Genomic DNA, 21,177 nt, shown 5'->3' with positions numbered 1-21,177 from the left:
ATCTCTTACCCCGAGTATACTACATTATCATTTATCCGTCGCAACTTCCTCTCCCCACCCCGAGAAAATTTGCTGCCGCGATGCCGCGCACCACAAGGCAAAGCCTGCAGGCGCAACCTGCCATCCAGGTCTTCACCAGGGCAACCAAAGCCGGTATCACACCGCAGTTGCCCGGAAAACCAACTGTCACCCTCCCCAGCAAGACCGTCTCATTACCAGTCTCCCCTTCGAAGAAGCGAAAACTGCAGGAGATCGAGAATGTCGTCGCTCCCCGGCAACCAACGGAGGATGAAGCCGAGAGCCCCTCCAAAACCCTCAAGCTCAGCCAATTGACTGTCAACTCGCCACGTAGTGGTCACTATGCCACGCCCAAGCGAACCCCTAGTCGACGAACCCGTTCCCCAACCAAGATCGACCAGTCACCCGCGACACCTGGCACCCCCTCGAAGCAATCAAAACTCAATTTCACAACCGTTCGCGAAGAGCCAAAGCTTGCACCGCGCGCGAAATGTGTCAACGAGTTCTTGGATCTTCACTCCGCGTTCGTGAAGGCTCTTTCTATCCACGCAGCACACAACGGCCCGAAAACCCCTGCGGATCTCAGAGAATTCCTTCCTAGCGTGACCCATGTCTGGAGGAAGCGCAAGGTGCATATTAAGGACTTGCAACGTCTGCTTTGGGTTTGGGATCAGAGTATGAACGCAAAGGATATCTCATACCGTCTTGCAAACTACGGACTGGGCAAGATTTGCCTTGAGCGAACTGTGCAGCTTGACATGCAGCCTCCGGCTTTGCAGGACACGTTTGAGCAGGCATTTGATCTTCTCTGGGCGCAGACTGAAGATTCTTTGCAACAGGTTACTGAAGAAGACCGTCCTTCTTTGTTCCTTGAGACTCTCGACCTCGCTGTCATCCACGAGTCTCTCACCCCCTTCACCGCATTCCAAAAGGGTCAGCAGCGACTACAGGATTTGCGAGGAGGTGTTCTCCGTATGAAGGCCGACAAGCTGCGCTCGGATATGGAGAAGACCGGCTCGAAGCCGTTGGCTGCTACCAGCAGCCGCCGACAAGGACTTCTGGACCGCATCAAGAATAAGGAGCTGATTCAGTCTAAGCTGCCTCCCCCGCCGTCCAAAAAGGAGGTTATCCGTCGTTCTGCTGCGGACCGAGTGGAGGAAGTTGCCAACATCCTGGCTCTTCTCCGCCCCGTTGGATATGTAGGCACTGGCATCAAGGCTATGCTTGCCAACCAGCGCAAGCCCTTCAAGCTCGAGACTATTGTGCAGCACATTCGCGACTCGGTCCGCAACCCCATCCCCCGTGAGGAGGTTGAGACCTGTATTGAGATTCTCGCAGAACCTGGTATGGCTGGTCACTGGATTGGTATTGTTAACATCAACAACATGCGTTCGGTGGTGTTGAAGTCCTGCAAGGACATTGCATCTAAGGAAATCGGGGCCAAAGTTTCCCAAATGAAGGCCGACTGGGACAAAGCTGGAACTTGTGTGCAGTCTCCCATCCTTGGCATCTGAGTGGTGGATTGTTTATTTTGATGATTTGTATTCGCATCCGTGGAGCCCGGCTGCTCGCGGTTTTGCATCAGCGTTTGAAGATACCCTGTACTGTAGCATTTATCTTAGCCTCTACCCGGGCTACCTATTAGCATGAGACCCCAATAATAATTACTATAACAAGAAAATCTCTCTCTTGTAAAATAATATGATGTATCAGCCTGAGCGACAGACCACTTAACGCGCGACGCGTTTCACGTGACCGCGTGCGGAGCGCGTCTGTAGCTCATCCCAAGTTCAACCCAGCTCTGCCTCCTAACCACCTCAGAATCCCCCACAAAATGTCTTCACGGCCAGACCTCAAGGTATGCTCTTCATCGTGTATAGACCTTATTATCGGAGAATAATTGACTAACCACCCCCTGGCAGGTCGACGACGAAGTCGGTTTCATTCGCTTCTACAAAGACCTCCCTACCTCCGACAACAATGAGACCATACGTGTGTTTGATCGAGGTGATTGGTACTCCAGCCATGGCTCAGACGCCGAGTTCATCGCTCGTACTGTGTACAAGACCACCTCTGTCCTCCGAAACCTCGGCCGCAGCGAGACGGGCGGCCTGCCCTCCGTCACGATGAGCGTGACTGTGTTCCGCAACTTCCTGCGCGAGGCCCTCTTCCGTCTAAATAAGCGTATTGAGATCTGGGTTTCTGGCGGCACTGGAAAGGGGAACTGGAAGCTGGCGAAGCAGGCTAGTCCTGGTAACCTGCAGGATGTGGAGGAGGAGTTGGGCAGCGTCGGTGCACTGTCTATGGACTCTGCGCCTATTATCCTGGCTGTTAAAATCTCGGCCAAGGCTTCTGAGGCACGGAATATCGGTGTGTGCTTTGCTGATGCCAGCGTACGTGAGCTGGGTGTTAGCGAGTTCCTCGATAACGACGTCTATTCCAACTTCGAGTCCCTGGTCATTCAACTCGGTGTGAAGGAGTGCCTAGTTGTGATGGATTCGACACGGAAGGATGTCGAACTGGGTAAGATTCGCGCTATTGCAGATAGCTGTGGAATTGCCATTTCTGAGCGGCCTGTGGCGGATTTCGGTGTGCGTGATATCGAACAAGATCTTACCCGATTGCTTCGCGATGAGCGCGCTGCGGGTACACTTCCCCAGACGGAGCTTAAGCTTGCTATGGGATCTGCCTCGGCTCTAATTAAATATCTCGGGGTTATGTCTGATCCGACCAACTTTGGTCAGTATCAGCTTTATCAGCATGATCTGTCTCAGTACATGAAGCTCGATGCGTCGGCTCTCCGTGCACTGAACCTCATGCCCGGTCCGCGAGACGGTGCTAAGAGCATGAGTCTGTTCGGTCTGCTCAATCATTGCAAGACGCCCGTGGGAAGTCGATTACTTTCGCAGTGGTTGAAGCAGCCGCTCATGGATCTCGCTGCGATTGAGCAACGGCAACAGCTTGTTGAGGCTTTCGTTGTGAATACTGAGTTACGTCAGACTATGCAAGAGGAGCATCTGCGTGCTATTCCTGATCTTTATCGACTCACGAAGCGTTTCCAGAAGAAGCAGGCAAACTTGGAAGATGTCGTCCGTGTTTATCAGGTGGCTATTCGCCTGCCAGGCTTCGTCAATGCTTTGCAAGATGTCATGGATGAACAGTACCAGTCACCACTTGAGAAGGAGTATACATCCAAGATCCGGGCTCACTCGGACAGCTTGGCTAAGCTGGAAGAAATGGTGGAAACTACGGTTGACCTTGATGCCCTGGAAAACCACGAATTCATCATCAAGCCCGAGTTTGACGAGAGCTTGCGAGTCATTCGCAAGAAGCTAGACAAGCTACGCTATGATATGGATATGGAGCACCGTCGGGTTGCCAAGGACCTGAACCAGGAGATGGAAAAGAAGCTTTTCATGGAGAACCACCGAGTCCACGGCTGGTGCTTCCGTCTCACTCGTACCGAAGCAGGTTGCATCCGCAACAAGCGCGAGTACCAAGAATGCTCCACGCAGAAAAACGGTGTTTATTTCACCACTTCGACTATGCAGTCTCTCCGCCGGGAGCACGATCAGCTGTCTTCAAATTACAACCGAACCCAGACTGGCCTTGTCAATGAGGTAGTCAACGTCGCCGCGTCCTATTGCCCGGTTTTGGAACAAGTCGCTGGTGTCCTGGCTCATCTTGATGTGATTGTCAGCTTTTCCCATGCATCTGTCCATGCACCATCTGGATATGTCCGCCCGAAGATGCACCCCCGAGGAACGGGTAACACCATTCTCAAGGAAGCCCGTCACCCATGCATGGAGATGCAGGACGATATTTCCTTCATCACCAATGACGTTTCTTTGATCCGTGATGAATCTTCTTTCCTCATCATCACCGGTCCCAACATGGGTGGTAAATCCACCTACATTCGCCAAATTGGTGTGATTGCACTGATGGCCCAAACAGGCTGCTTCGTCCCCTGTACCGAGGCCGAACTGACAATTTTCGACTGCATTCTGGCCCGTGTGGGTGCCAGTGACTCGCAGCTCAAGGGTGTGTCGACCTTCATGGCAGAGATGCTTGAAACCGCCAACATCCTGAAGTCCGCCACTTCCGAGTCCTTAATTATTGTGGACGAATTGGGTCGTGGTACCAGTACTTACGATGGCTTTGGCCTGGCATGGGCTATCTCAGAGCACATTGTGACGCAGATTCGTTGTTTCGGCCTGTTCGCAACCCATTTCCACGAGCTTACTGCGTTGGCAGATCGCTACCCTAAAGCCGTGCAGAACCTTCACGTCGTAGCTTTCATTGGCGATGGCACGGACAACAATGCCGAAGCAGAGGAGAAGAAGAAGCGCCAAGTCACGCTGCTCTACCGTGTTGAGCCTGGTATTTGTGATCAATCGTTCGGTATCCACGTCGCTGAGTTAGTTCGTTTCCCGGACAAGGTTGTGAACATGGCCCGTCAAAAAGCTGAGGAGCTGGAAGACTTTACGTCTGCGACTGGCGAGAGTGCTGAGAAACAGGCTGCGCCCTCGCTTGACAAGTACTCCCAAGGAGAAGTTGAAGAAGGCAGCGCACTGCTCAAGGAAATGCTGGTGAAGTGGAAGGCAGAAATTGACGGCAAGGATCTATCTTCAGAACAGAAGCGCCAAATCATGCGTGACTTGGTTCAAGCAGATTCCAAATTACAGGGGAACAAAGTCTTCCAGGGTATCAAGGCTCTATAACGGATCGGATTGAGGCTATCCAGGAGTATGGCGTCCACGGGAACATTTAGGAAAACGCATTTCACGAAACCCCCAATTATCTAGATCTCTCGGGGCAATTCAAACATTATTATTCTCCTCTCTTCCACCTATTCCGTTAAACAACCCCTGTAGTGCTATGTGCATGTAGATCCAAGTCACGTGGCGCCACGTTGATCGGTCCAGACAACGCGCGGAGCAGGCGCGGGACTATCCTCTTCAGCCACTCGTTTAAGCTCCTTCTCAATTCCACCCAGATCTCGATCCTCTACTTTTACAATCCTCCCGGTCCTTCGATCCTTCCCCAGCTATGCGCGCGGACTGAACGGCGACACGCTTGGATTACCCTGATTCATGCACCCCTTTTCCATCCTCACCCTTGGGATCTTCGTCGCGGGCTACATCACCGCCAGGTGGGACCTTGTCACCCGTCTTTACGAATTGGCTATTTTCGCGTGGGATCACGGCGTCGTGGTGAGTTGGCCTATGGAGCCCCTCCGCTCCCGACTTGGCGCTGTGCGAAGTTGCTTACAATAACATCCGGAATTAGACACGCACGTTGAAGGGGTTCTTGTTTCTGTCGGTCTTTTTCTTCCTCTTGGTACTTCCTATCCATCTTTTGGCTTCAAGGGAGGGCACTTTGGTGAGTTACCGACTGTGGGGAAACATCGCACTTGTATTGAGACTAACGACTTGCGCAATAGCATCCACGCCACGTCAACCTCGGCGTTTCCGCGCGCGAACAATTACGCCGTCGAGGCTCTTTCTAGACGCTGGAGGATGACAACATGAACATGAGTGATGGGCTACTGCGGGTATTTTGGCCATACGACCTTCCGCGATCCTCGTCGCCGGGAGTGATAGTTGGATGGCGGAACTCGGAGCTAGATTTGTTTGTCCTGACCGTGCTGGAAGATGTTGAGGTATTTACTCGAAAACTGGTTCTGCGCGGCGGGCACTGATTCTATTGACAGCCACGAAATGTCGACAATGCGCTTCGCGCTGGAATCCTCTTTCGAAATGCCCCGCATCCAATTGTTCGCATCTTCAGCCTTTGCGGCAGGTCTCAGATGCACGTCCTTGGTTCGACGAACTCAAGCGATGCCCCGACGTCTTTCAATCCCTCCCATCTATGTGTGACTACGCATCCGCCGTCGAAAGCACCGCAAGTATATTGCCCCTCGGAAGCCAATTTGTCGGTTCAGGTGATCATGTTTCATCGACCGCATCCGACGCGCATGGAATATATGTCTTTGGATCCGATCTCTCTTGCGCTAGGAGATAAAGTGAAGGCGACTGAGGGGGGTGGTGCAGTTACGAGCAAGGTCGAGTCCGAGGAAGAGAAGGAGAAAGCTAAGGCTCAAGTCCTGGTTGACAAGTTGAAATTCCATACGGTGGTCAAACATGTTCCGTCGCATAAGGAGCAGGCTCTTCCTCTGATCGTCAATCAGGTCAATTGTGCCTACGAGATGAGTCAGTTGATGCATAAAAATAGTCATCTGATTGGAATCCGAGCCAAACGAAGCATGAGTGTCGGTGAGCGTGTTGTGGAATCTGCTACGACATTGTGGGGACTTCTTGTCCTCTGCGTGGCTCATGTATTCTGGCAGTGGATTTGGCCGGTTCTCACTAGGGTTTTTGTGATCGGGCTCGTGGGTCATCGGTCAATTGCGGAAGTTGTCTTACAAGTTCTTGAATGGCGTGCCAGACCGGATGCTGCTGCTATTAAGGATGTATCTGCAACTGCTCAGCAGGTTGATATACGACTACAGCAATTCTGTTACTGGCCCATTCAATATGTCAAGCTACGTCAAAGAAAGGACAATTGGGAGAGTGTGACGACTAGTCACCCGGACTATATTCGCTTCTACAACAGCCTGTGGCTTGTGGCCAACGATGTGATCATCGGGATTGCTCTCGGGTCATATATCATTGACAACGCGAACTGGGTGGCTTCTCAGATCAACCTCGTTCTCACTGGCTGGACTGTTGAAGGCCTCCAACGCACAATATCGTGGCTTATGGACTGGCCTGCTGGTTTGAAATTGAACAACGAACTTGCAGCCTTCCTTGGTGATCTTTTTCTCTGGGTCATTGAGAACTGGGCAGCCTGCATCGCCAACCTTCAGCCGTATCTCCCTGCCGTTATTTACGTTGTCGGTTGTTCCAGTTTCGCAGGCGCCAGCATGCCCATCGCCCTCTTCTCTGACCTTCTCTCCATCCTGACCGTCCACATCTACTCTTTCTACATCGCCTCTGCCCGCATATTCAACTGGCAGCTCACCATCATCATCTCACTCTTCCATCTATTCCGCGGGAAGAAACGAAACGTACTGCGCAATCGAATAGACTCATGCGACTACGACCTCGACCAGCTTTTGCTTGGAACCATTCTCTTTACGGTGCTGTTCTTTCTTTTGCCGACCGTGGTGGTTTTCTACTTGACCTTTGCCTCGGCTCGTATGTTGATTATTACCATGAAAGCCGGATTCGATACCTGTCTGGCGTTCCTGAACCATTTCCCTCTCTTTGCGCTGATGCTACGCGTAAAAGACTCGAGGCGACTGCCAGGTGGTATTCGTTTCGAGCTACGAGACGAATCGGATAAAAAAAGCACGGATTCGGATTCAACCTTTTCATACATCCATCTCGAGGTTTGTCGAACTTTCCTTCCTTTCTTTAGCAATGCACTAACATCCTTAGTCTATTCCGCTCCCGCTCCGTGCAATGTTCGACCAGTACTTCCAACTCGGCCACCGACTTCGAAAACACTACCTAGCACCACGAGTCATCTTCTGCCTCGCCACTGGCCGCTTCGTGCCACCCATCCACCGCCGCAACTTGTATAGCATGCAATACAGTATGCTTCCCGCGCGTCGGGCTGGAATGGCTGAGGTGTGGGCTATGCTCACCCAGCCGAAGAAGGAAAACAGTGGGAGTAGTAGCTCTAGATCTGGAGGCGGTGGCCTGGGAAATCCAATGCCCAAGGTCCCGCCGAATTTTGGGCAGGGGGATATTCGAAGACGAGGTCATCGATGATTTGCCTCGAGTCTTATCCATAATACCCTAGTATATAGACCTTTAATGCATGATTTTTTTTTCCTGCTAAGACTATCTATTTATCCCAATCAGGGGTAATTCTCAGTCGTGTGGGTAAAAGTTGAAGTTGTGATTCTGTAAAAATGTGCTTAATGTTTGTAAGTGCTGGTTGAGATGATCTCATTGACAATGGTACATGCACCCGTCCATTTGCGCCGGTAGTAAGGAAAGCTGCAGTCGCTCATATAAAACAAAGTAAATGCAAGAGTAGAGATGATTCTGATATAGAGTGTGACTCATGATTTTTTGAGAAACTCTGCATCAGTCTCACTGCCGTTGGTTTTGCGGGCATCTTCCAACAGGGCGTCAATGCCTCGCTCCTTAAGAACCTTCTGTAGGCCCGGATATTTGTTAGTCACATCACAAGATAGCTTACTGATAATATTAAAACATTCAGAATGCAGAACTTACGCTCAAGCAAGATCTGTACTTTTCGAACAACGCCTCGCAGTCGTTCGATGTGGTGTTGCCACGCAGGTACTCTGTCTTGATTTCAGCCACTTCACAGCACCGATCCGTCAGTTTTACATACTCTCACTATACCACTTGAGGAAGCAAGTGTCATATTTCCTGCAGAGCTCTAGGTCAGCTTCTATAGCTTTCCTTGCACACGGACTGTAGAGGCACAGGGTAGAGACTCACTCTTTGATCTCGTTGCATTCGGGTGCAATAGAAGCCGCCATTTTGCCCAGTTAGAGATGTATTGGATATTCTAGACAATGGCAATCTTCCCACTTAAGGATTCCTGGACAGCTGAGTTTCTGGAGATATCGAAGTTGCCAGAAAGAAAGCAGTCGGAGATCGGCCAATAAAGCACCGGTGGCCGTCCAGCTCCTTTCGGAAGGCGGTCACTGCGGGCGCATCTTTTCTGCTTCACTTTTTTTCGGAGCTGATCAAGCACATCTTTGTCGCGACTCTCTTTCATCTTTACGCGGTTGGAGCTCTGCCCGTCATGGATTCTGCAGAGTTTATCCCTTTCCAGGACAAATTGAAGTCCTCCTTGGTGCAGGTGACCCGCACCGTAGGCCAACTTTCCTCGGAGGATCTCAACTTCCACCGTACCTCCAGCGCGGAAGTTACAGAGGCGCTCGACGAACAGAGTCTTAGAATTCTTACTTTGACATCAGCTGTTCTCAAGGCTGCCACCACCGGAACAGATATCAAGGCTCCGACGCTGTACAATGAGGACTCGATCGATGACAATTGGCGAGGTGTGGTGGATGTGATTGACTCGCTTTTGGAAAAGGCCGATGCCTGTCTGGACGAGTTTACCGGCGTTATCAAGAAATTGAGCCCGTCGCAGGAGGAAGCTGCACCTGTCATCAAGAAAGCGCCCAAGTTCCCTACCGTCTACGACTATGGCCCTTCCAAAATTCCGAAACCTCAACTGCAGTTTGAGCACAAGCCCGATAACTCTGGCTCGAGCCTCTTCCGCCCTCTTCTCACTTCCAAGCCGCATGCTACTCTACCCCTCGACAAGTCGCTGAAAACGCGGGAGATTGATGGTGATGATCGGTACCCGCACCCTTACGAGACCGAGATTCGTGAAGCGCAATATCCCAAGTCTGTCTACAAGACTGCTACTCCGATCGACTATCTTCCGTTCGAGGGAACGACTGCTACGTTTGTGGATACTTTGGATGGAGTCAAGGAAATGCTAGGCGAGCTGAAGGCCGCAAAGGAAATCGCCATTGATTTGGAGCACCACGACGTCCACTCATACCATGGTCTTGTGTCCTTGATGCAGATCAGCACTCGCGACAAGGACTGGATCGTTGATACTCTCCAGCCTTGGCGACAGGAACTTCAGATCCTCAATGAGGTGTTCACAGACCCGAAGATTGTGAAGGTCTTGCATGGTGCTACTATGGATATCATCTGGCTCCAACGTGATCTAGGCCTGTACGTGGTTGGTATGTTCGACACCTTCCACGCGGCTTCCGCACTGAACTTCCAGAAGCGGAGTTTGAAATTCCTTCTCAACAAATTTGTGAACTTCGAAGCCGACAAGCGCTACCAGATGGCCGATTGGCGTGTTCGCCCTCTCCCCGAGGGCATGTTCGATTATGCCCGATCCGATACCCACTACCTACTTTACATTTACGATTGTATACGCAATGACCTCATTGAAAATTCGACTGAGGAAGAAAACCTCATCGATTATGTGCAGGAGCGCTCAAAGAACGAGGCACTGCAAAGATACGATCGTCCGGTCTATGATGCAGAGTTCGGAACAGGCTCCGGGGGCTGGTTTGATCTGCTGGAACGGAATGCCGGTGTGATCTCCAAAGAACAGTTCGCCGTTTTCAAGGCTGTTCACCAATGGCGCGACGAGGTTGCTCGGGCCGAAGATGAAGGCTGGCAGTGTGTGTTCCCGAAGCACATGCTCTTCAAGCTTGCGTTGACCATGCCATTGGATATGGGAACTCTTCTGCGAACACTCTCGCCTGTGACCCCCATTACAAAGGACCGTGTAGGCAGTCTCCTTGAGACTATCAAGGAAGCAAAGATCGCGGGGGCCACGGGCCCAGAATGGCGTGACGTTGCCGCACCCCGTAAGGCTGCTGCTGAACCGATCGCTGTTGATATAGAGGACGTGGACTTCCCCGTCGCTGAACGCTACGAGTCGTCTCAGTTCTGGGGCAACGTCTTGGAGGCCAATGAACCTCCTGCTCCGCTTGAATACTCGCTCGCTGCTTCGAATGAAGCCCTCCGACTTTCCCTGCCTCTACCACCCATGCCATCGACCGTCTCGGAGGCCCGAGAGAAGCTTGGCGCTGCCCCGAGCCAACCTGCTCCTCAAGCAGCTCCCGTCCCTGTGGCTGAGGATACAACTCCGAAGATCTTCACCGTCAAGGAGCTCGGTGGCCCTCGCAAGCGCAAGGTTACTCCTGTCGAGCAACCAAACGAAGAGCCATTGATCCCTCTGACCGAACTCGACCCAACGGAGAAGGAGCACAAGAAGTCGCGCAAGGAGAAGAAGGCCAAGAAGGCAGGTCAGTCTGGCTCTAATTCTGAGGCCGAATCCACGCCATTCGACTACGGTGCTGCAGACTCCGTGCTCAACGCTCCCAAAGCAAAGGGCAAGGCTGCCCCGCGCCGGAAGCATTTCAACCCCTATGCCAAGGCTATGGATGCGCCCTCGGGTGCGCGCAAGGAGAGGAAGGAAACTCCTGGCAAGTCTCTTACTTTCCGCAAGTAGGGTTTTCCACCTCTGGTCTTATACGCAAAAGCATCTCCGGGTTTGGTTTCCTGTTTTTCTTCTTTTGATTTTTATTTTCCTGTATGCATAGCGATACCCGTGCGTCGAGGACTGGGATTGTTTTTTGTACGTTTAGAGATTGGGAATTCCTCTTGACAATGATACATTATCAAACTTAGGTATTCGACATCACATAGTAACCGCCCGTTCGAGATGCACTGAGCCTGGTGCAACAAAGTATGGCTCCATAAACTATCTATCAGCTGCTATACAATCAATTCTAGTCAAGAGGTCACCGAATATTGTGAGCAAGTGAGCTTTTGTCTACGTATCAGCGGCTTGTAATAGATGAGCGTGCCGCATCCTGAACAAGTAATTGTGTAAAAGGTTGACACAGGCGAAATGCATATCACAAGTTAAGAATCATTTATTTGGATGATCAAGTCATCTTGACTCATTGTTAGGCAATGTCGCAAGATGGCGGCGTCTAATGCCATCTACCTAGCTTTCTCGGTCTTGGTTATGACAGCTGATTCAATCAACTGTGTCCTCGACACCGGCAATGGCTCCCAATATTCTTGTATCCTAGCCCGAGTGAACACAATCCTTCCTATCATGATCGAGAAATGGAACCAGTCCCTTTTCTTCTTCCAGACTGCCCCTGTCAGTTCTAGAATTGATCCCTATGCTCTTCCACGGCTGGCCGTTCAACCGGTTGCTCGGCGCCGTGCCCAGTAGACTCGTAGTCTTCAAACCTTGGACCTTTATGTTGCTCAATGGTCAAAAGCAGCGCTCGTCTCGAGTTGCCAGAGACCAAGAATTGCTCCAAATAACTCAAACTGCGACCAACAAAATCCGCTGCACTGTTGCTGGATACAACAATTCGCGGCTAGAGCTCTTCCCCCACTTTGCCAAGAGAGTTTCAGTTCGGGGTGTCATATTTTTGTGCGTGATAGACCAGGAAGTAGACGTCAAAAAAAAAGCCTCTTGGACCCTACAGAATGCGAAGGAGACAAAAAGAAATCACCAATGGTGATTCGATGGTTCCAGAGGGGGTCGAACCCTCGACTTTGGCGTTATTAGCACCACACTCTAACCAACTGAGTTATGGAACCCGTTCTTGTTGTATCCACTTTTTCTAATAGAGTCATGTGGCCTTGGCTCACATCTGAAGCCTAGAGCATGTCTATTCTCTCGTTCATGAAAGGCTGCAAGCAACGCAAATGCCGGGCTCATCGTATGAGTGACGACTCTATTGTTTCCAAGGATTTTAGTCGGTTTCCCGAGACTGCAGGCTTTTTAACCTGCGCGGTAAGGGAACGACTTGGCCGCGCCGAACCCGGAGCTGCCTTTGACCGTGATACCGAGTCTAGAGATAATTTCATTTTCATTTCATGAACGATGACGACGAGTCGTGCTGGTTGGTGATGATTGTGAGAAGAATCTGTTGGGCTTGGGGATATCCTCCGGGACGTCATCGTTAGTGATTGCGTAGGGACGGATGGGATTTCTGTATGTCGCGTGCTATGACTGCGACTCCCACCGAAAAAAATAGATCACGCCCATCAACTGGAAAGACAGGGATATAGCAACAGTGTGCGGTGCTATAGTAAAAGAGAAGATAGCAGGAGGAGAAAATGCGATCAGGCAAGATGGGAGACGAGAAATGAGGAATTGGAACTGCAGCCATCGGTATCAAGAAAAAAGTTTCTAAATCATCGCCATTCTAAGCATGCTTCTCGGGTGGCTGCGCTGTTTTGAGCACAGAAAACTGTTGCTTGAGGTTGAATCATACCACCAGTCACACCATGACACCTCAAAATTGTGTTGCTGCTTGTTCTAGCTCTTCTCGGCACGTCTTTCCAGACAATATCTCATCTTCAAACGGGCTACAGAGACTATAGTAATCTCGGGAATAAGTTATGAGCAGACGCTTGAGACAAGGAAAACAAGATGAGAAATGACATGAATTTCTTGATAGCTTGCGGATCAAGTCTCTAGACAATGGGCTGTGCGATTTTCGCAGTAATCCTGCAACGTCTGTATCCATGAATACCTCTGGTGCACCTGGTATGATAGGACTTCATTTCCAGTTGAGTTTTACCTATATGAATTGGCAAGCACAATATGGACCGTCTATCCGAGTCATTACACCTAGCGATATGCAGAGAATGCCATCTGATATATATCCCCACAGGGGCTTGACATGATATGCAGCCAGCACTGACATGTATAGATCGCGTAACGATCACCGAATAGAGTTAGGCGCCGAAATTGATCAAAACAGGAAGATCTCGGCGAAATAATGGCCAAATATGGCTAGTGTATCACGGATCCTGCCGAGCATGTGGAGGTGCTCGTTCCCATTCGAGGGAAGTGAACTTCTCATTAGCGGGCCCGGTTGTTCATCGAATCGTCTATCTACCCCTCATGCAAATCTGATTGGTGGTCGTTTCGCCCAGTGTAGATTGACTGAGAATATATGAGGGTTCATTAGCGCCAGCAAAGACCTATGATTTGACCCGCAGTACACGTCTCTGTTCGATAAAGTGGCATTCTCAAACCTCAAATAATTTTCTCTTTCAGATATCTCTAGGTGATCATGGCAGCCGCAGCGGACGTAGTGCCTATCTCTCCAGGTCTCTATGGTTCTCTTAAGGACCATTTGCCGGAAGGCCTCGGACAAAATGGCGGCAGTATTTCCCCAGATCACATCGACCTGCTCCGTCCGACTCCTTCTTCACTTCCTATGGAGGAGATGAGAGAGCGTATCAAGCAAGATGGATACTTGTTTGTCAAGGGATTGATACCTAGAGAGGATGTACTGGATGCGAGAGAGAAGTAGGTCTTCTGGGAAGTAGATCTTTTGACACCTTCCTAACATGCAAATTCCCGTTTAGCTATTTTAGCCAGTATTCAGTAAGCTCGCTTTTGGAGCCCGGATCATCTCCACGGGACGGCATTTTCAACTCAACCTCCCATCCCGACGCTCACAAAGGGATCGGCGGTGCGGGTCTACCCACCGACCCCGTGGAACGCAGGATTCTTGTTGATGCTCATTCGAAACCGAATTACCGTGACTTTGTGGAACATCCGGCTTTGACTGGGTTCATCAGAGAATTTATGGATTGGAAAGAGCATCGCATTCTGGATCGCACGATGCTACGACATAATGTCCCATTTGGATTGGGGACCGGTATCCATTACGATAAGCTGTTCTTGAGAGGAGGCAAAGGCTACTTTTTGACTGCTTGGGTGCCTATCGGTCAGAACCAGATTTTCCTTCGGTTTAAAATGTTGTTACAATGCTCTAATACTTTTAAAATAGGTGACATCGCTATCAATGGAGGCGGTCTTTGCTACCTCGAGAACTCCGTTCCTCTCGGACACCATATCGAAGAGGACTTCAATAAACGTGCCCAACATTTCACAAAAGAACAGCGCATCTCTGCGTTTAATGTCAATATGCTGGACGGCGGTATGATATCCTCTTCCCCACAGGATTTCCAAGCCGCCCACTCTGCTTTTGGTACTCACAAGTGGCTTGTCACCAATTACGAAGCTGGAGATGTGGTATTCCATGACCCGTACAGCATCCACGCCAGTGGACGCAATGAGGATCCGGCGGGACGAATCCGGCTGAGTACGGACCTGCGATTCTATGAGAAGGATGAGCTGGGTATTGATCAGAGATGGCTCAAGATCTGGTCTCCTGGTGACGGACTTTGAATAGCAGACTCGTTCTTATTAATGTTAGTTTTGTGGTGGAAATGTTTAAGTTCTATGTTTATTTGAAAAATGACCCAGAAAATACCACGTAGATCTATATAGAATGCTTGCTGCATGATATACATGCAAGCCGATCGCCGACGTCGTTCCGCACACAAGGGTCTGTCCGGTGGTTCATTTCCGGAAGAGACTATTTTTCAGTCATTGTAGGTAAGACCAGATATCCAAAGGGCCTACCAATGGCAGAGCTTCTGCCAGAATCGAATCTTGTTGGAGAGGGGAGCGGGTCAGCTGGCCAGCAACAATTCTGTCCCACCGAGCCATCCCTCACCTAGATTTCGCCAAGATTATTGCGGCTTTCCAACTCCCGCTTATCAATGTTGCGATGACATCAAGGACAAAGCTTTCGTTGCCAGGGTAATTTGTTTCCTAATATACGAACTGAGTCCGGGTCAGTGAGAATTGTCAGGCCAAGTTGCAGCTCGGGTTATAATTGAAGAAATTCAACTCTTTTGATCACCAAAAAACCATTTGACATGTAACCCCCTCCGACATTCACATATTTTCACATGTTTCATCGAGGAGCTTACGGTGCTAAACATATGCTAGGTGACGACAAGAAGCCGAAATACACGAGATGCAAGACCCGCCGGGGCTGAAATTAATCGATGTCAAGCTCAAATGGGCAGTCTTGGATATTTGCGGGGTAGCACTCTTAAACCGCTAAGTGATGACCGCCATACTTACAGCATGCATAGCAATTCTCATTTGCGGTAATAGATTCTCCGATCGTACGGAGCAGCAAGCGTTAATGCACTTTGTGGTGTATACTTGTGCCGGATAATAACTACTGGGGCGTCGACGGCGTTGGGGGCCCGACCACGCAAGTCCTGGGGGTGGGAAGCATGATCTACTCACTCACAGGCTATGAATACTGCATTACGTTACCGGAAAATAGTATAAAAAGAGGCCAAAAACAGAAAACAAGAGTTGACAGCGCGGGGATATAGTCGCACGTGACATCCCACTGCGTCCGACCAATGAAAGCGCGCACTGATAGCGGGTGGGCCTGACTCATCGGGCGATCTTGCGAGGGGCACAAGAAATTCCCCGTCTCCAAAACTGCACAAAGAGTAAGAAAGATCCTACCGTACCGGCGCTATAGACTCTAATCGTCTGAATCTAGTTGCAATTCATACATCATGGCGGACGAACCAGGCCAGCCTCCGGCGCTCACCAACTTGAGCCTCGCCGAAACAGCCCCAGCACCCAAGGCTACCGGCCAGGTCGTTACCCCGTTCGATGTCTCTGGCGGTGTTGACGAAACCGGCAAGCTCCTGCCCGTCGACTATGAGAAGCTCACCCGCGAGTTCGGTGCCAGTCCTCTCACCCCGGACATCCTTGAGCGCTTCGAGAAGGTCACCGGCCACCGCCCTCATCGCTTCATGCGCCGAGGCATTGTGTTCAGCCACCGCGAGCTGAACAAGATTCTGGACCGCCATGAGAAGGGCCAGCCCTTTTACCTTTACACTGGCCGTGGCCCCAGCAGTGACAGCATGCACGTGGGACACACTGTGCCATTCGAGTTTACCAAGTATGACACTCTTTGTTCCATATTGACTGTCGATTACAACGCTAATATGCTCCGGTGAAAAAGGTGGTTGCAAGATGTATTCGATGTACCCCTCGTGATCATGATGACCGACGACGAGAAGTACATGCACTCCCAGAAGATCGAAATCGAGGATGCCAAGCGGTTCACCAAGTTGAACGCACGGGATATTATTGCTGTCGGATTCGACATGAAGAAGACTTTCATTTTCAGCGATTTCGACTTCGTTGGTGGCGCCTTCTACGAAAACATCTGCCGCATGGCCAAGCGCATCACAATCAACCAGATCCGCGGTACCTTCGGCTTCAATGACAGCAACAACATTGGCGAGTTCCATTTCTGTGCCACTCAGTCTGCCACTGCTTTCGCCACCAGTTTCCCCCATATCTTCGGTACCGACAAGAAGAAGGTTGCTTCCATTCCCTGCCTGATCCCCTGTGCCATTGATCAAGATCCCTACTTCCGCCAGTGCCGTGAGCACGCTGAGAAGATGAAATTCAAGAAGCCCTCTCTCATCCACTCCATCTTCTTGCCCGCCCTTCAGGGCCCCGGCTCCAAGATGTCCGCCAGTATCGACAGCTCTGCCATCTTCATGAGCGACACACCGAACAAGATCAAGAACAAAATCAACAAGTTTGCCTTCTCTGGTGGCCAGGAGACCGCCGAGATGCACCGCGAGCTGGGTGGTAACTCTAAGGTGGACGTGCCCTTCCAGTACTTGACTTTCTTCCTGGAGGATGATGAGGAGCTGGAGCGCATCCGCTCCACTTACGAGAAGGGTGAGATGATGACTGGCGAGCTGAAGCAGATCTGTATCGCCGAGCTGCAGAAGTACGTCCAGGGCTTCCAGGAGCGCCGGGCTAAGGTCACCGATGAAATTGTGGCCGAGTACATGCGCCCGCGTGATTTGGAGTGGAAGGGTAACCCCAACCCTGTTGTGGCTGAAAAGAAATAGAGGTCGTCGGGTGCTTAACGATTTCATCTTGCAAAATAAGACTTTCAAATATCCATGATTGGTACTATAAAATAAAACTTTTACATTCAGCTTTCATCATTCATTTATGCGGGTTTAAAGTTCCTCGTGGGCTCCAAAGACTGGTCCTCCGCAAATAATGGTTGTGTATGAGGCTTCTACTTCTCACCAGGGCGAGCGGTTCAACACAACTACGCCAGGAAGGAATCCCCGAACCCCATTACTCAACCAGCATTCTTCACCATCGACCAGCTCCGCCCTGACAAGTTTCCGTTCCGTGCAGAACCCTTGAGTCAATGCATATCTCCGGGTGGTGCCGTCATTACCACCGCTGCTCAACGGCGGTGTGAACCAAGCTTGACCAGATGTTCCCCGGGTCCGAAAGTACGGCGTTGTAATGCTTCCTTCCATAATCTCGCCAGCATGATTGACTACCAAGACCTCCGCTGTCTCCGCCGGGGAATTGATTCCCGCCCGTAACCGAGCAGCTGTATAGTCCTCCCGAGCCGTGGTCTTGTGGGTAGTGAACCCGGAGGGATTGGTTGACTGTGGATCAACATACACGCGCCAAATAGTCGACTCTGTCGGTGGACGCACCGAAGGAACCAGGAGATTGAGGGGATCAATAGCTGGTGTCGGGTGAACATCGACCAAGCCCTTGCCATTACAATCTACTACAATCCTGAGCCGCCATGGCTGTTGTCTGTCGGGAATTGAGGCATCGAGAAAAGTTTCAAGACAGCTCAAGTCTTGCTGTAGCCAGTCCAGAGCTTTATTCCATTGGAAAAAGCGCGCCGCGGTTATAAGCCGATCTTGGTGGTAGGCCAGAAGGTAGTATGGGGAGCGCAGAGGTTCGGGATAGCCATTCGAACGTTTTGAGGCCAGATCAGGAAGGGCTGGGTCGTATCGAAGAGACGAGATGATCTGAAAGGACTCGGGGGAAGGCACGGCCATAGTTGGGAGGGTAAAGGCCGTGAGGTCATCAATTCCGCCCTAAGGTTAGTCGCGCCTCACCCGCGATCAGTCTTCGGCAATTGAGCGCGTGCTTTGTGCAGTACTCCCCAAGGTAAGAGAAGCGAGTGTTTCTTAATCACTCGAGAGTAGACTCGAGATCCAAATATCCCTTTGCCGGCGAAACCGGGTTGCGGATTGTGGAGAATTTGAGCGGTTGCCGTCGTGGTGGCCGTGATTGGCCCGTGCCGAATCATCCAACTCAGGACTTTTCCTCGTAGCTTCGTCACTCTCTCCCTATCTCATACTTCCCGCTACTGGCGTCACTGGTCCGTCTCACCCCTATCCTTAGAATTGACGCGCATCTAATCCTGGTCTATCGCGCAGATTCAGGACTCTCACAGCACCGTGTCCGATCTTTCATACATCATGTCCAGCGAGTCGCCGTTACCCGCAACTCCCACCCAGGTGGTGTTGGATACCTCGAAGCTTCCCGCTTCATCAACACAGTCGGTTTGGGACCGTATCTCCAACTGGGTCTCAGAGAATAAGGCTGTCGTCTATACCATTGCCGGTGTTGCTGTCGTCGTGACTGGCGCCGGTGTTGTCTACTACCTGTCCGATTCGAAGAAGCCCGTAAGCGGCGCTTCTTCCTCGCCGAAGAAGAGCAAGAACCAGCGACGGAAAGAGAAGAAAAAGGCCGAGGAGAAGGAGAAGACCAAGACTGCCTCTGTCCAGGATGGTGCGTGATGAATTCCCCCTCCCGAATGCGATCGCGAAATCGCGACTGACATCATTGCAGAGCCTGTCAAGAAGGCCGAGGAGCCCGCCGAGGAAATCCCCGATGTTGACGAGGCGAATGTCGACCAGCTCTCTGAGGAGGTTTGTTTTCCAGCCCATTGAGTCGTTTCACCCAGCTTCAGCCACTGACAGTCGATGGAAGACCCGGAAGGAATATGCCGCTAAGCTGAAGGCCGCCGGTAACAAGGCCTACGGCTCTAAGGACTATAACAACGCCATTATTCTGTACGGAAAGGCTATCATCTGCAAGCCCGACCCCGTTTTCTACTCGAACCGCGCTGCCTGCTACAATGTGTTGTCGGATTGGGAGAAGGTTGTGGAGGACACCAGCGCTGCGCTCGCGATGGACAGCGAGTATGTGAAGGCCTTGAACCGGAGAGCCATTGCCTACGAACACCTCAGCAAGTTCAGCGAGGCCCTCCTTGACTTCACTGCCAGCTGCATTATCGATGGCTTCTCGAACGATGTCAGCCGCAACTCCCTCGAGCGTCTGCTGAAGAAGGTGGCCGAGCAGAAGAGCAAGGCTATTCTGGATGCGCGCAGCAAGAAGCTGCCTAGTGCTACCTTCGTTTCCAACTACCTACAGAGCTTCCGTCCCATCACTCTCCCGGAGGGTCTGGAGGAGTCTGTTGAGTTGAGCGAGGACTCTGGCAAGGGTCTGCTCCGCCATGGTCTGGTTGCCATGGGCAAGAAGACCAGTGAGGGCTATGAAGATGCTGCTTCCTCGTTCGAGAAGGCCATCGAGGCCGGTGACCTTCAGGACTTCGAGGCCCTGGCTCTCAACATGCGCGCTACCTTCACATACCTCGGTGGCAACGCTACCAATGCCCTCGAGGACCTGAACAAGAGTGTGGAGCTGCAGCCCTCCCTCGTTCAGAGCTACATCAAGCGCGCTAGCTTGCACCTGGAGCTCGGTAAGCTTATTTGAACTCATAAGTATTCCAGTCACGGAACCTCTCTCTAACAGTTGAACAGGAAACAAGGATGCTGCCGCCGACGACTTCGAGCTTGCCATTACCCACAACAAGGATGACCCCGATATTTACTACCACCGCGCCCAGCTCCACTTCATCCTGGGCGAGTTCGCCGAGGCCGCCAAGGACTACCAGAAGTCAATCGACCTCGACCGGTCCTTCATTTTCTCTCACATCCAGCTTGGTGTGACCCAGTACAAGATGGGCTCTGTGGCCTCTGCCATGGCTACTTTCCGCCGATCAGTCAAGAACTTCGAGGAGGTTCCCGACGTGTACAACTACTACGGTGAGCTTCTGCTCGACCAGCAGAACTACTCCGAGGCCGTCGAGAAGTTCGACAAGGCCGTCGAGATGGAGCAGGCCAGCAAGCCCATGGGCATCAATGTCCTTCCCCTGATCAACAAGGCTCTGGCTCTCTTCCAGTGGAAGCACGACTTCACCGAGGCCGAGAACCTGTGCCAGAAGGCTCTCATTAGTAAGTGAACCTGTTCGGCCTATGTGACATGATCGTCTAACATGTTGTCTAGTTGACCCCGAGTGCGACATCGCTGTCGGCACCATGGCCCAGCTGCTCCTCCAGCAGGGCAAGGTCTCGCAGGCTCTCAAGTACTTTGAGCGTGCTGCCGAGCTTGCCCGCACCGAGGCCGAGATCATCAACGCCATCTCCTACGCCGAGGCCACCCGTACCCAGCTTGAGGTTCAGGAGAAGTACCCCCAGCTGGCTGCTCGCCTTAACTCCATGGGCGCCATGGGTGCCGGGCCCGGCATGTAAAAGTGCTTGCCGCGAATGTTATTTCTACACTCTTCCCTCTTTCGTTTCTTGTCCGTCTCCGAGGCGTGGACTCGGATGCATGTCTAATTAACCCCCTTTCGAATCCCGGATTCTGTGGCTCTGGTGGGGCCCCGGTCATTTTTTCTCTGCCTGTATTTAGTATCTCCTGACATATTCCCTCTTCGTGTTGCTTTGATCTTGGGGCGATAATATCCAGAGATACCGGGATGTTCAGGGCAGGACACTTGCATTGGGTTGTAAACATTGGAGAGTAATTTGTGTACCATAGAGGTGAATGTGACTGATG

At 51.3% G+C, this 21,177-nt stretch overlaps 10 protein-coding genes across 10 annotated transcripts; 8 read left to right on the top strand and 2 right to left on the bottom strand.

Annotated features, from left to right (window-relative positions):
* Window positions 1-80: 80 nt before the first annotated feature.
* On the top strand, window positions 81-1,532 carry N7443_010558 (DNA replication factor Cdt1 C-terminal domain-containing protein; the record flags this gene model as incomplete). The annotated part of the gene is made up of 1 exon (XM_056890614.1): window positions 81-1,532. The coding sequence occupies one exon, from the start codon at window positions 81-83 to the stop codon at window positions 1,530-1,532; it is 1,452 nt and encodes a 483-aa protein (XP_056737105.1).
* Window positions 1,533-1,852: 320 nt separating this feature from the next.
* N7443_010557 (mismatch repair ATPase MSH2) lies at window positions 1,853-4,739 on the top strand (the record flags this gene model as incomplete). Its single annotated transcript, XM_056890613.1, has 2 exons — window positions 1,853-1,876; window positions 1,941-4,739. 2 exons carry the CDS (start codon window positions 1,853-1,855, stop codon window positions 4,737-4,739), a joined length of 2,823 nt encoding a protein of 940 aa, XP_056737104.1.
* A 372-nt stretch (window positions 4,740-5,111) lies between these two features.
* N7443_010556 (phosphatidylinositol N-acetylglucosaminyltransferase) lies at window positions 5,112-7,796 on the top strand (the record flags this gene model as incomplete). Its single annotated transcript, XM_056890612.1, has 5 exons — window positions 5,112-5,231; window positions 5,308-5,400; window positions 5,528-5,680; window positions 5,732-7,411; window positions 7,461-7,796. 5 exons carry the CDS (start codon window positions 5,112-5,114, stop codon window positions 7,794-7,796), a joined length of 2,382 nt encoding a protein of 793 aa, XP_056737103.1.
* Window positions 7,797-8,092: 296 nt separating this feature from the next.
* On the bottom strand, window positions 8,093-8,539 carry N7443_010555 (uncharacterized protein; the record flags this gene model as incomplete). Its single annotated transcript, XM_056890611.1, has 4 exons — window positions 8,093-8,188; window positions 8,268-8,338; window positions 8,389-8,426; window positions 8,499-8,539. The coding sequence occupies 4 exons, from the start codon at window positions 8,537-8,539 to the stop codon at window positions 8,093-8,095; spliced, it is 246 nt and encodes an 81-aa protein (XP_056737102.1).
* Window positions 8,540-8,808: 269 nt separating this feature from the next.
* On the top strand, window positions 8,809-11,058 carry N7443_010554 (exosome nuclease subunit RRP6; the record flags this gene model as incomplete). Its single annotated transcript, XM_056890610.1, has 1 exon — window positions 8,809-11,058. One exon carries the CDS (start codon window positions 8,809-8,811, stop codon window positions 11,056-11,058), a length of 2,250 nt encoding a protein of 749 aa, XP_056737101.1.
* A 477-nt stretch (window positions 11,059-11,535) lies between these two features.
* N7443_010553 (uncharacterized protein) lies at window positions 11,536-11,796 on the top strand (the record flags this gene model as incomplete). The annotated part of the gene is made up of 1 exon (XM_056890609.1): window positions 11,536-11,796. The coding sequence occupies one exon, from the start codon at window positions 11,536-11,538 to the stop codon at window positions 11,794-11,796; it is 261 nt and encodes an 86-aa protein (XP_056737100.1).
* A 1,864-nt stretch (window positions 11,797-13,660) lies between these two features.
* Window positions 13,661-14,787, top strand: N7443_010552 (uncharacterized protein; the record flags this gene model as incomplete). Its single annotated transcript, XM_056890608.1, has 3 exons — window positions 13,661-13,899; window positions 13,959-14,323; window positions 14,387-14,787. The coding sequence occupies 3 exons, from the start codon at window positions 13,661-13,663 to the stop codon at window positions 14,785-14,787; spliced, it is 1,005 nt and encodes a 334-aa protein (XP_056737099.1).
* A 1,202-nt stretch (window positions 14,788-15,989) lies between these two features.
* N7443_010551 (tryptophan--tRNA ligase WRS1) lies at window positions 15,990-17,354 on the top strand (the record flags this gene model as incomplete). Its single annotated transcript, XM_056890607.1, has 2 exons — window positions 15,990-16,381; window positions 16,445-17,354. The coding sequence occupies 2 exons, from the start codon at window positions 15,990-15,992 to the stop codon at window positions 17,352-17,354; spliced, it is 1,302 nt and encodes a 433-aa protein (XP_056737098.1).
* Window positions 17,355-17,537: 183 nt separating this feature from the next.
* N7443_010550 (S15/NS1 RNA-binding) lies at window positions 17,538-18,326 on the bottom strand (the record flags this gene model as incomplete). The annotated part of the gene is made up of 1 exon (XM_056890606.1): window positions 17,538-18,326. One exon carries the CDS (start codon window positions 18,324-18,326, stop codon window positions 17,538-17,540), a length of 789 nt encoding a protein of 262 aa, XP_056737097.1.
* Window positions 18,327-18,752: 426 nt separating this feature from the next.
* On the top strand, window positions 18,753-20,870 carry tom70 (putative mitochondrial outer membrane translocase receptor (TOM70); the record flags this gene model as incomplete). Its single annotated transcript, XM_056890605.1, has 5 exons — window positions 18,753-19,065; window positions 19,126-19,205; window positions 19,267-20,038; window positions 20,100-20,573; window positions 20,626-20,870. The coding sequence occupies 5 exons, from the start codon at window positions 18,753-18,755 to the stop codon at window positions 20,868-20,870; spliced, it is 1,884 nt and encodes a 627-aa protein (XP_056737096.1).
* Window positions 20,871-21,177: the final 307 nt, after the last annotated feature.

This window comes from Penicillium atrosanguineum (assembly GCF_028827265.1).
Source record: "Penicillium atrosanguineum strain IBT 20685 chromosome Unknown utg000008l_segment0_segment0, whole genome shotgun sequence".
Taxonomy (NCBI): Eukaryota; Fungi; Ascomycota; class Eurotiomycetes; order Eurotiales; family Aspergillaceae; genus Penicillium; species Penicillium atrosanguineum.
This window is presented reverse-complemented; position numbering and strand designations above follow the sequence as displayed.